Source organism: Haliaeetus leucocephalus, unplaced genomic scaffold, assembly GCF_000737465.1.
Source record: "Haliaeetus leucocephalus isolate CR32 unplaced genomic scaffold, Haliaeetus_leucocephalus-4.0 Scaffold849, whole genome shotgun sequence".
Lineage (NCBI taxonomy): Eukaryota > Metazoa > Chordata > Aves > Accipitriformes > Accipitridae > Haliaeetus > Haliaeetus leucocephalus.
In genome coordinates this window covers 3,120,612-3,133,357 of record NW_010973285.1, presented here as the reverse complement: position 1 = coordinate 3,133,357, position 12,746 = coordinate 3,120,612, and the positions used below count along the sequence as shown (strand labels likewise).

Here is a 12,746-nt window from a genome sequence, read left to right as displayed (position 1 = left end):
AACTGTACAACCATAAGTATTACTTAGAAATACTTCCTGTATTGTTAGAAACCAATCTGAACCAGAGTTCAGGACTTCATGCTACCTGAGTTTGCTTTTTAGCAAATAAGTGGAATGGATACTTCTGCAAATTGAGTAAGATCTGTGCAAAAAAATACAAGACATGCAGAGTTTGCCCCTGACAGCAATCCCTACCTACCACCCTGGAGTATGGTGAGGGAGGAGGGTTTTTTTGAGTGATTTTAAGCTGTAATGGTTCTGATTTGCTATGTGTTGCAAGTCAGTTCTGATTTGTAATTACCTGGTTACATAGAAAAGTGGCAAATTATAAGATACTTTGAAATAAAAAGAGAAGTTTCCTCTTTATTTAAATAGTGTCTTATGTTTATTTCCCCTCAACTTTAGAATGTAAGGAAACTGGAAATGAAACTCCATGGTATCAAGTTTCAGGATTTCACAGTGAAGAATCCCTATTTCTAATGAAAGCTAAAACCCACCATTTTTACTCCAAGAAGAATGTCAAATAACTTTATTTCAAAAGTGAAAAGTTTAAGCCTTGGTTCAAATATCAAACTGCAAGTACCTATATTCATACCCCAGAGGCACTTCAGGTTGTTGACTAGAAGTCGTTGCAGCAGTTACTGCCCTCTTGCTTCATGGGGGCAGTATCCAACAAACACAGGTTCGGCTGCTACTCCACGGCTGTTAAAATAAAGGGGAATGTGTATGATTATAATAAAATAGTGTGGCTGGTTGTGTAGGCAGGAAGAGAGATACTGGCACTCTATTTTAATCTTGGTCTAAACAAAACTACTTCCAAGAAATAACAGATGGCCTATTTGGGGAGTGGAAAAGGGCCCTATTCAACAGTTGATTTTTACTTCAGTACAATCAGTTAACTGTTTCAATCAGAGGACTAGGGTATTAGAAAACAGGTTGAAAAGCTTAAATTCAAGGGCTGGTTGTCTTGATGTTCTGCAAAATCTATTGCTTTTATTGAAGAGAAGTCACAAGAATATGAAAATATGAGTCAGTTGACATTTGCACACTCTCCCCCCAACCCCAATGTTTCCTTCATATGCAGCTCTAACTATGCCATTTTCATTCATTTTTCTGGGGAGCCATTTTCAGTAAACAGAATTTTTTTTCAGCTACACTAACATAAATTGTTCTGTTCTTATGTTGCTTTAAAAACAAACAAAAAACCCCTTTAGCTTATGATGGTGCAGTAAGATAGTATAAAAAGATGTTTCAGAGTTAAAGTAGTTGTAGTCAAAATTCTGCCTCTTGGATATTTAAGACCTAGATAGTACTGCTACAGTGATTTGTAGAATAATGTAAATTGGTGTTTAAATTGCACTTAAGAGCTGCAATGGAAGAAACTGGATAATGAAATAGCTCAGCTGAACTACTGCTTGCCCCTAAGCAAGAATTCCCCTTAGTAAAAGACAGGGTTGCTGTCTAGGTCTCTGGAATATACACCCACCTGTTTGTTTCCCTTCTCCCATCATTATTTGCAATTTGGGCTGCTGTATCCTCCTACAGGAAGTTGAGTTTAGATCTGCATAGCAGCTACTGCTTTCATGGTACTATTTCAACAGCAGTGGCCTCAGCCTTGGATAGGCAGAGCTACTTGTTCTTCCAGTGACCTTGATCTAGCTGTTTGTTAGAAAGTTCTACCTACCCATTCCCTCACTGCCTGGTACCCTGCTGCAGAACTTTTCCTCTTCCACTTGGAAAAGCTCTTTAGCCTGCTGCAGCTGCCACAGTCTATATATACCACACATAAAAATGGCAACAGGGACAGAGTCCTTTGCACATGCTCCAGGACTTCACAACAACCTGACTGATTAAATTGGCTCTCTGAGTTCACACGATGCTAAGGAAGCCCCATAGACATAAAAGGCAACATAACTGCAGCTCCAAGGAATGGTCATTTCATCAGTGGAAAGGGAATCGTTTCTCTAGTGTTTTTGTGGTTCAAAGCCTATACAAAAGGAATCATTCTCAGGAGGCTATGTCCTTTTATTAACGCAGTCTGTTTGTAACAGGAGTTGTTCACCATAAGTTTATATGCCAGCAAAGCAGTTTCAGCACCAGAAAGTAGTTTAAAGAAAAAGTGTGCAACAAGTGCACGGAGTAGTCCTTAGTCTGCCCCTGCATTTTGTATCTCATGCTAGCACTACCAGAGCAGCTGCAGTCATCTGGATCAGCTCTACATACAGCAATACAGGTGCCAGCGTTAAGGAAGAAGGCGGAGATGTGGCAATAATTAACCAGATCCAGGAGCAGCATGGCTTAGTTCACTGTAAAACCCTAATCCTAGAGGTACAGCCACCATACACTTCACTGTTCAGTTGTATCAGTGTTTCCTCCAAGCCTCATCAAGAGATGCACCATCCAGTTAAGTGGTAGGACATAAGTTTTTTTGAAGCCCCTTAATCTTGTTTTTAGAATGCATTTGTTAACTCTCCCTTAATGTATCTATTTTTCTCATGACTGAGATAACACAATTTGCATATAACTATTTTCCTATAGCATTATTTAAAGCCAGCTTGAAATAAACCCAACAAGCCAAAACTTGCAGTCACTCTTACCTTGATTAATTAAAGAGTAAAAAAAAAGTAAGTGATTCCAGCAGATAATCATGCTGACACATCTACAGGAGTGTGAGGAGAGTACTTGAGTTTTGCATGCTGACTAACTGCCATTGTATCTTGTCCTCTAAAAACCTAATTTGTATCTACATTGAAATTCTTCACACTGTTGGGATTTTCAATGATTTGTCATAAACTTTTGTAGAGAAATTAAATGGCCTGTTGCATTCTTGCTGCAGTCCAACTTTGCAGCAGCGTCTGGGAAAACCTAAAAGGCTCTCCGACTGCATACTTTTAAAAGTGGAGTCAAACTCGGACTTAAGACCTAGAAAGCACTCATCTCTACAACTGCAAACATACAAAGACAGCACTAGCAAAAATTAACCAGTAACTTGCTTAGGTACTTTTTAGGAAAGAGCTGCAGAGAATAGTATGTTATGAGCTGACTGTTTACAGTAGCCATAAGTGAAATTTAATTCATCAGGGACTCCTTATCCACCTCTTTCAGTCCTTACTCTAAGGCAATACCTGGAAGAATAGCTCACTCAAACTCACCTCTCATGCAAACAGCTCCACTTGACTGCCTGCTGCATGTCTGTCTTTATAATAAATAAATAATAATAAAAAAAATTTAAAAGTCTACTTTTTCTCCTGTGTACTCCTCCCACATACCCTTCAATATCCTTTTTGTCTGAAGTCAGTCAATCATGTTGTTTTTTTCTTTAGAGGAAAGAGAGGCATAGATGAATTCTAGTATTTCACTGAAGAAAGTTAATGAGTTATAAAAACTGTCTAGAACTCCTGTCTTAATATATCTGTTTTTCCTCTTCTGAGGATACAAAAACACATGGGCTGACGTTTACATAGCCAGATTAGACTGCTAGCTCTCCTCCCTTCATTTCCAGGCCAGCAATTTGGGCCTGTACTTGAACTCCCTTGGTTATAAGGCATGAGAACCAAGCTTTACTATAGCTATTAATCTTACCGGAGCATGCGGCATCGATGATTAGTCAATCTTTTGTAGGCATCCTGCAAGTTGGTCACATTCCTGCTGCTCCAGAGTCTTTCCCCTACAGCACTTGCTCGAGGCCTGTAAAGATATACTGAGTTTTAGAGTAGGTATAGTCTATAACCAAGAATAAAGTTTTTAATGCCAGGTCTTATATCTAAAAGCATCAATTTTTATAGCTGCTTAGGTTCAGTATAGAGCACTGTTACCACTAACATACAGTCCTGTTGGATTAATTAATGTTTCTTGTAGCTGGCTTTCTAAAAATCTAAAGATAAAACAGTTCATACCATAATCTTGGTGTGAGGTTAGTTGCATCCACAAATTCCCCCCACAGGCAGGCCTCTCCACCTATTAAAAGCTTCTTCTGTTTTTCAGATCCTGAATTCAAAGCAGAAAGTTAGAATTTCTATTTGCCCAGAAGATGGGCATATATAAAAAATTTCACTTTCCAATACTCAGAGAGGATTGCTGTTCAATTGTTTGCTTTATCATACAAAATATCAATTCTGGACACTAACTTAACATTTTGGTAGTCTTGTTACTGAATGTGAGAACCACCAGGCCATTTTGCCCAGAGAATCCACTTCCCTTCTTTGTCAGAAATGATTTTGACACTTTTATCCTCTGAGAACATTCCTCAGCGTTCTGACATTCTTCAGAGATTTCAGTCCTGATTGAAACTGTTCATTCAATTACACACAGAACATTCTTTGAAAAAGCTACATAAGTCAAGTGTTCTCCCTAATCAGCTCTGAGCTACCTTGCACAAAAATGAAAGCCCTGGGCAGAGCGTTAAGATGTTTGCATCAGCTTTAGCCAGAGGGAGAGAACATGGCTTTTTCTAGAACAGTCTAATGCTCTAGAAGCTTGCTAACATAGGAATTCAATGTCCATCTACCAACAGCGATTTTGCACAACTCTGCCCCTAATGCATGATGCATCTGCCCACCTAGTACAGCATCCTGTGTCACACAGTCACCAGTGCTAAATGCTTGAGGAAAGTCATACTTTTTCCTGCGAGAAACTGAAAGTTGCATTTTTTTATTTGAGAATTTTCCAGAGTTCTAGCTGACATCAAGGTCCTTTGATTACAGCATATCTGATCACAGTGACTGTATGACCACTCTGAAGAGCCTTATTCTTTCCATGTACACCTTACTATGCACCAAAGACTTTCATGCACAGAACATGCATACAGAAGTAGTTACAAACCAGGGAAGTCAAGTGGTTCAATGCTGTAGTACTTCTTCCAGTCTTGTCCATAACTAATGTAGTCTAAGTACCATGGAGCTGCCAGGATAGCAGTAAACCCAGCTCCAGTGACACTGCTCAGTTCATGAGCATAGTTGTTTCCCATCCACACTTGAACTACAGTGTCTGGTTTCAGCTAAAAGGGAAAAAAAAACAAAACAAAAATCCCCAAACATTAAAGACAATCCTAACTGCTGTTGTCAGGAAAAAGGATGGCAGATTTCAAAACTGGAAGGGTGGTATTTTGTTCTGAAGAGGAATATTTTGGAAGCTACCTTTTCTCTTTTTTTTCTCCCCCCCCCCCAGTCTAAAGCTGGTTAGCTCTTTGCTGGTTTTAAACACAGTTCACACTAAAGTGAAGCCTAGGTTACACTATAGACAGTTAATGCCCCAAGAGAGTTCCTAAATGCACCAACTATCCGAGCAGCTCCGAAAAGCTGAGCATCTGGTGTTACTAGACCAGACACACATTTATGTGAGAAAAATATATGGAAACTCATAGAAACTTTCCTACCTTTTACTCTGATGCTCTAAAGCATATTATATTATCTGTGTTCACCTTTAGAAAGCACTTCAATGCTAGTGTTCCCTGTTCCACATATTTTACATGTTCAATAAATGATAATCTCAAGGGAGACCCCACAGCTGTGGAGAGCTGCTAAAGTAAGCAGACTTGCTTTAACTCTTAAGACACACAACCATAACTACTTAATAGTCTACTTTGGAAGCCTTCCACAATATTTTGCTGTTATGCGAGAGTATCTTATTTATTTTCCCATCTTACCTGTGCTTTGTTATCAAACACTTCTTGCCAGACAATGTATCCTTTATTATAGGAGGAAACAATGTCCAAAATCCTAGAATTTAGAAATAAGATCATGTTTATGAACTTCAATGAGATCAGCACAGGCACATGAAGTAGCAACATTTTCTATCCTAAGGCACATCAGGCCTCTCCCAGCACTGCATAGGGGACCAAGAAAAACCAGGTTTTTCTGGTTTTGGCCTTCAGTGCTCTGCCTCAGAGAACATGTTCTCCCATGTATAAGGATATGCATGTGTAGTAACAGAAACTGATGTTCAGAACTACTAGCAACTCACACATATATCTAAATCCATGGTATTTGAGAGAAATAAATGGCTGCAAAAACCTTAGGACGTTTCCTCCCCACTCTGTGTGCTGACATTACAGCAGATACCTAATTTAAGATAGCCAATACATTCAGAGTGTGCATAGAACTAGCCTACATATCCTTGTGTCTCACATTTTAAAGCTGTGAACTTTACATTCTATGTATTGAAATAAAAGAAAGTGGGCAGTCCCCAATACACGGCAATTTTTGAAAACAGCATAGGCTAACATAAATCAGCTTCAGTATCTTCACCTCAACACCCCCCTCAGACAGTGGCAGTGAAAAGCTGAGCAAGAATTAAAAAACCAACGTACTTCTGAATATAGTAAGATTCCAGTTTAGCATAGTCAATGCCAAATCCTTGCTGCTTCATGAATTCTTTCACTTCAGGGTTAGATTTCCTTAAATAATAACAAGTAGAAAAAAAAAAAAAAAAGAATAATTTGGTTTTGGTTTAAACCAGATTTCCCAACCATTTCCACCTATGCACAGTACACTAGCTGATGCCTTAGCACACCATAGCCTGGCATGCACAACAGAGCAGAAGCAGTAGGCTAACATGATCTAGGGTATTTTGAAACAGTTTCGTCCTGATCCTCTGGTAGAACTACTGGAGTCCCTGTTCTGAAGCAGTCTCTGGCAGGCTGCCTCAAGCTCCTAAGAGCTCTAGCGTTCCTGGCTTCTCTGTGATGTTGTGGGAAGGTTGCCAGAAGGTCTGGAAACTGAGCAGCCATAGTACCAGGGGATCTGTGGGAGTGAAATCAAGAATTTGGGAAAATACCCCAAAAGCAAACCAACACTTTTGTGATAAAGCATTTGCCAGAAATCCTCTTCCTTTTTAAAAATTAAAGCAAGTCCTGAGCATTCAGATTTGATGTTTCAAGAGAATGCACAAATACTAACTAGATCAATTTGAATACTCATGCAATTAGATGTGCTCCAAACTCTGTATTATTACTTACTCCAGCAGACAGACTCCAAAATATTCAAAATCCACAACCAATTTAAGAACTCTATTAATACATGCCATACTTTTAATACAAGACTCAGTACTGTAATACTTAATGTTAGCAGACTTTCTGGAAGGCAGAACTCAATGGAAAGAGCTGCTTTTCCTTTAACACAAAGCATGCAAATGTTAATTATCTTAGTACTTTTCTACCTTACTAGTTCTCTTTCCTGCCATGTTAATTTTCATGAAGAAATTCTTTGGAGTACCTGAACATTTGTAAAACTACTAGTCAAAGCAAAATTCTGCACATCACTCACTTGTTGAGGATCACAAATGCTCTGCCTGTAAATAGTTACAGAAGTAGGAGTGGAGATCTTTGGGTTAGGCACTGAAAACTGTCTCACACAACTGAGTTCTGTAATTGATGGATTTAGGCAAGTTTAAGAGGCACTAGGTATTTATTCTTTGAACTGTCACCATACCAACAATCGAAGTTCACTTCATCTCCTCCCAAATGAATGTATGCATCTGGAAATACACTGCTGATCTCTTTGAAGAATTTAGTCATGAAGTCATAAGTTGTATTCAAAATAGGATTTACAGGTCCAAAGGACCCAGATGGCTGTTCTCCATTATAACAGGGGGTAAGAAGATCTTTTTGACCTAATAGAAACATTAATAGAGGACATTCAGTTCCATGTGGGCAGTTACCCGTATTAAAAAGGTTAATATTAATTACTTAAGTGCTCATCTACTCTAAGTATAATCAAATAGAGGCAGGATGACATTAAACAACTTGCCCAAGGTTGAAGAACCCTCTAACTCCAAATCAGGACTCTGACTTTTAGATTTGTGATTTAATACACACTAATCTATGGAACATGTCACTATACCTGGAAAACAGCTTCTGGATGACTACTTGAATAAAATGACTACTTTAATGGATTTAGAAAGGAAGCCAATTAGAAGGAAGCCAAATATAATGAGTGTGCTCCAGAGGTCTCTTTTTATTACTCTGCTTTGTTAACACCTAAGTAGGTGGGAGGTACATGGCTCAAGGTAGAGGTCCTACCTGAGTCTGCTAGGAATTTACCTCTACACAAGAAAGGAAGGCTAGACAGACATCAAAACTGAGCACTGGTTCTTGAGTCAAGATATCTGAAACAACATGAGCCAGGATAACAAAACAGGAAAAAGATAGAGGTAGGTTGGAGATTCCTAAGTCCAGTTTATTTGGTAAACTGTGGTTGCAGCAGCAGCATCTTCCTGGCTGTGTGCTTCCTACTCCAAGCACATTTCCCCCAAACAGGGCTCTAGTGGTAGATTGCTTCAACTACCCTCCTCACATGCCTTAAGACTTCTCTCCAATATCTTGAATTTGAATGCAAACAAAGCATAGCTACCCAGGTTCATAGGCAAAGCCAGGACTGGCTCCTAATCATCACATTAAAAAAAGACTATTATACAAGAAGCTATCAGGAACAACTGATTTTAGGCAAAGGAGCTGAACCTTGCTCTTAATATGAATGTAGACCACCTCACATATCACCAGGTAAGCCACTGGCTTTTATTAGTGCTCCATAACAGCAAAGACCACATGAGATGAAGGATGCAGAAAGAGTGTTTAGCAAATTTAGGTTTTGCCTTGTTCCTTTCCTCCTCATTTTAAATTAGTGAGAAAGAGCCTTAGGCATCTTCCAATATTATGGCCACATCCCCAGAGGATGAGCACCACGCTCAGCCCAAGGCTAACGCTCAAGTTATGAAGCATTAGAAAAATCTTTACTACTTCCAGTTTGGCCAAAACCAGTTTATGTTAATTGCAGTGAAATCACACTCAGTGCACCTTGAATTAAGGCACAAGGTTCCCTGGCCCTTGAGTACATGTAAACACCACCACTCTCAGGATTCAAGCATCCTCTATCAAGAGAATTATTACTCTGAAACCCAGAAGATAAAGAGTGAAGAAGCATCCAACTTTGCTGTGTTTTGTACATGGGCAGATTATCACTTTACAATAGAAACATCAACCACTTTGAAAGAAACTTCCCAAAGCAGAAATCTCTACTCTAGAGGTAGCAGCTCCTGATTTCTAGCCACTACCTTATTACTCTAAACTGAAGAGTACTGGATGGCGGGGGGGGGAGCAGAATAACAAGAACATGAGTGTAAGGCAGACAGAATATATCTGTGCCTTTGCACACACATCCAGCACAGGAAGTGTCAGCTTTCTCCATCCACTTTAGCTCCTGTAACAAGTAACGGTCATGACCATCACCGAGTCTGCCCCTTGCTTACCTCTTATCAAAGCACTTTAAAGGCTGATTTTTAACAAGTTCATTTGCTTGCTACACCCTACTTACCACAGTCTTTTAACCATTAATACTTTCTTGGACATACCTTTTCCCCAAGACTGGGTGTGTCCTGGGGTATCAAACTCTGGGACAACTCTAATGCCTCTTAAGCGGGCATACTCAATCACCAGATGGACATCAGTAGGAGTATAGATGTGGTTATAGGAGTACGCTCCCTGTAAAGTATTCACATTTAGAGACAGTTTACAAAACATTATACCAGCAGCTTACAAAATTGGGATTAAAGTGTTACAGTTTAGACTGGTGAGCAGTTTTACAAGTTGGCCTTTTCTGGTTTATCACATGTGTAACTAAACTGACAGAACTTTTCAGTTGACTAGTGGGGGAAAAAAAACCCCAAACAACAGAAAGCCCACAAAAATTAACCCCTTTTTCCACACTAAGCCAAACCTCCTCAGCAGGCTCTCCTTTCCTCCTTAGCTCACAGTTATTGAAGAAAGCAGAAAAGCTAGTTTCTATTCCATCAGATTTTTGAAAGATACATTTTTCAGTTCTTCTGTACAGAGGCAAGTTAGCTTTCCCCTCCACCTCTGCATCATTAGTTCTGAAACATAGGCCCCTTGTTACATGACATGCAAGGCCAATGGTCTTCTTCCAACACCTCTGCTTGTCAGTTTCAATACAATGCCCAATTTAGCATCAGGGCATGTTTGTTTTGTGATGCTGAATTTGAGCATTATTCCATTCTCACAAAGCCAACCAATGTGACAAATGACCCAGACTGCTACAGTTTGGTGGAACAGATGCTTGACAAAGAGCCTAACTACATAAGAAAAGCATCATGACTCCTCATGATTAATATCACCTTAAGCTTCCATTTATCTGGAAACGGTTTCCACAGCTGAGTTACTCAAAAAAGATAATGGTAAACAAGAAGCCTTTCAAAAAGAAGGCTATTGAGACAAAGGCCATCTCCCTCTCTCCAGCTGTCAGTGTGGAATAGGACAGAACTCCACAGTCATTACTAAGAAAAATAATCTGACTACACCATCCAACATCTACAGTTTTTGAATTACAAAAGTCTTCATGGCATCTGCTCAAGCACTGCCTATGTAATTTTCATGAGGGTCAGATTCTAGCATGCATTTTAAAACAGAATCACAAATCTAGTGCTTAGGCTCAGTCTACTTAATTATTCATGCTTGATTTGGCTACTACTGTACCATGACTGAGCAAGAACCTCATGATGGCTTTCATTCATTAGCAAAATCTGCTGTGAATCAGGAAATAAAGAGACACTTTGCACTGTATTTCTTTTAGAAAACATCCTCTCACTTTTGGACCTCTTATAGACGTACTGTGTTTTGTGAAGTTAACTAGATCTCAGACAAGGCAAAAGTACTACTGCAGTGATTCCAAACCTAGACGTGACAGGAAACTCTTATATTTGTTTGAGTGGCATGAAGTCTACCAGTTAAACAAACAAACCAACAGAAATCCAAGCAGTGTTCACCACAACAAGTTATTTGCACACCGTTACTACTTGAAGGCCTGCAAACACTGAGGATCACTGTCACAAACAAATTTGCACAGAAGAGTTAGGAAGGTCATTTACCAAGCATCCACCAAGGAAGAGTTGAACATAGTCCACACAGACACTCAGGTAGGGTCCTAAATGTGGACCTGCTGGTTACTGGTCCTCTGGTACTGCTTCACGATCAGCCAAGGCAGATGTACTCAACCATTGGTAGGCTCTCATTTTATTTTCATGTAATATGTGCCAGATTTCTGCCCTCCCACCCTGCTCCAATGATGTTTACTCACCTTGTCACTTAACTCAGGGAAATAAATACTCTGGTAAGGGAATGACTGATCATCGACTATATGCCAGTGGAGAACATTGAACTTGTTAAAAGCCATGGCATCCTGTAACAAATAATGCAATACAGTCTAGTTAAGCACTCTCACAGAAAACCTATGCAAAAGAGGTGGTCTTGTCCCAGTATATCCTGCATGCCTAAGGCAACAACTAAAAAAAAAAAAAAAAAACCCAAGAAAAAGCATACCATGTTTCACCGAATCCCAGAAGCATACACCAAAACGCACCAGCCTGTTTATACTACTGCTCCATTCCTCTGCCATCTATTTGCACCACTCCTGTCAACAAGCTCTTGGTCGGATCATGCTACAGTGGCTGGTAAAAGGGGAACTGCTATAAATGCTTATGAATTTCTTCCACTTCGGAACATATCTGGGTAATTCTCTATACACCATCAACTATTTCAGCTTACAGAAAAGCTTATACTTTTCTACCTAAACAGTTTGGACTCAAAAACTAAACAGCATGAGAGACTTTCCTACTATTTAGTACATCCTTACTTGCTAGTGACTTCTGCAGAATCCATTTCAAATGCACGCAAAACAAACCATGCATGTTCCCCTTATGTTTTCAGTCATTACTGAGTACTTCCCTTTTTTTGAAGATAATCAAGATAAATGTTAACACACTTATTTTAGAATTATGACTCCAGATGAACAGTTACACACATACCCTGAGTTATGCAAGTTTGTTAGAGTCACTAGAAGTGTTGTGTGCTGTGAGCAGACAGAGTAAGTGTTCTTTACATTGTTCGTGGCTGAGTAATTGCAACACAGTTGCTTCCAGTTCCTTGCCACAATACAATTATTTCCACCCCTCCCCCTTTCTTTTTTCACAAAGCTGTGTTTAAAGAAGTGACAAAATCTCTTCAGGAACTCCCACCAAATCCAAAGGAAGATTTATACCTTGTCCACTCCCCAAAATTATCTCATCTGTTTTATTAGGGAGCAGAAGTTTTAATTACTGCATATCTTCATGCATTTCTATCAAATGCCATCTTTCCACACAGAAAACTATTTCTCCTGACCTTCACATCTGCCACTCCTTCCTCAAGGACAATGCCCTTCCTGGAAATACAGTACAGCAGCTGAACATAAACAAGAAATGTACTTGAACTGCTGCCTTAAGCATCTAGTTACCACATGTCAATGAAGGGATTACTGCTGCTCTTTATTAGGTTAGCCTGGATTCAAGCAGGCACAGAGGTGGGAGGAAAACCATACTTGTTCTTAAACTAGCAAAATGGTATAAAACGTAGCTCTTGGAAAGTATTAGAGCCACAAACATAATTTAAGGAAACAAAACTGCAACAGCAACAGTTATGGAAACACAAAAATGTTTAGAAATGCAAGTCTCAAAAGTCAAGTTACTCTTTGGGCATTGTTGTCTCTTTTAGAAAAGCCAACAAATACTGACCCAAGTAGCTACCTGAGTCTCTGAAGCACCCTCAGCTGCAAATGAAACACTACACAAACACTACTTGCTGAATGGGGACTGATCTTAAAGGTAAATACAAGTGTTAAATACCCATGGAGAGGAAAGTTCATAGAATCCTAGAATGGTTTTGGTTGGAAGGGACCTTAAAGATCGTCTAGTTCAAAAACCCC

The 12,746-nt window shown here is 39.4% G+C and overlaps 1 protein-coding gene across 1 annotated transcript in view; it reads right to left on the bottom strand.

Moving 5' to 3' along the window:
- Positions 1 to 517: 517 nt before the first annotated feature.
- The window catches only part of HEXB (hexosaminidase B (beta polypeptide)), a 19,120-nt gene continuing 6,891 nt past the window's right edge, over positions 518 to 12,746 (bottom strand). Inside the window, exons 6-14 of the mRNA XM_010582810.1 lie at positions 11,085 to 11,186; positions 9,346 to 9,475; positions 7,428 to 7,608; positions 6,308 to 6,394; positions 5,645 to 5,717; positions 4,822 to 4,996; positions 3,897 to 3,987; positions 3,583 to 3,687; positions 518 to 702 (exon numbers count right to left, since the gene is read on the bottom strand). Coding sequence (XP_010581112.1) covers positions 639 to 702; positions 3,583 to 3,687; positions 3,897 to 3,987; positions 4,822 to 4,996; positions 5,645 to 5,717; positions 6,308 to 6,394; positions 7,428 to 7,608; positions 9,346 to 9,475; positions 11,085 to 11,186 — 1,008 coding nt within the window. The 3' untranslated portion in view covers positions 518 to 638. The remainder of the gene's footprint in view (positions 703 to 3,582; positions 3,688 to 3,896; positions 3,988 to 4,821; positions 4,997 to 5,644; positions 5,718 to 6,307; positions 6,395 to 7,427; positions 7,609 to 9,345; positions 9,476 to 11,084; positions 11,187 to 12,746) is intronic.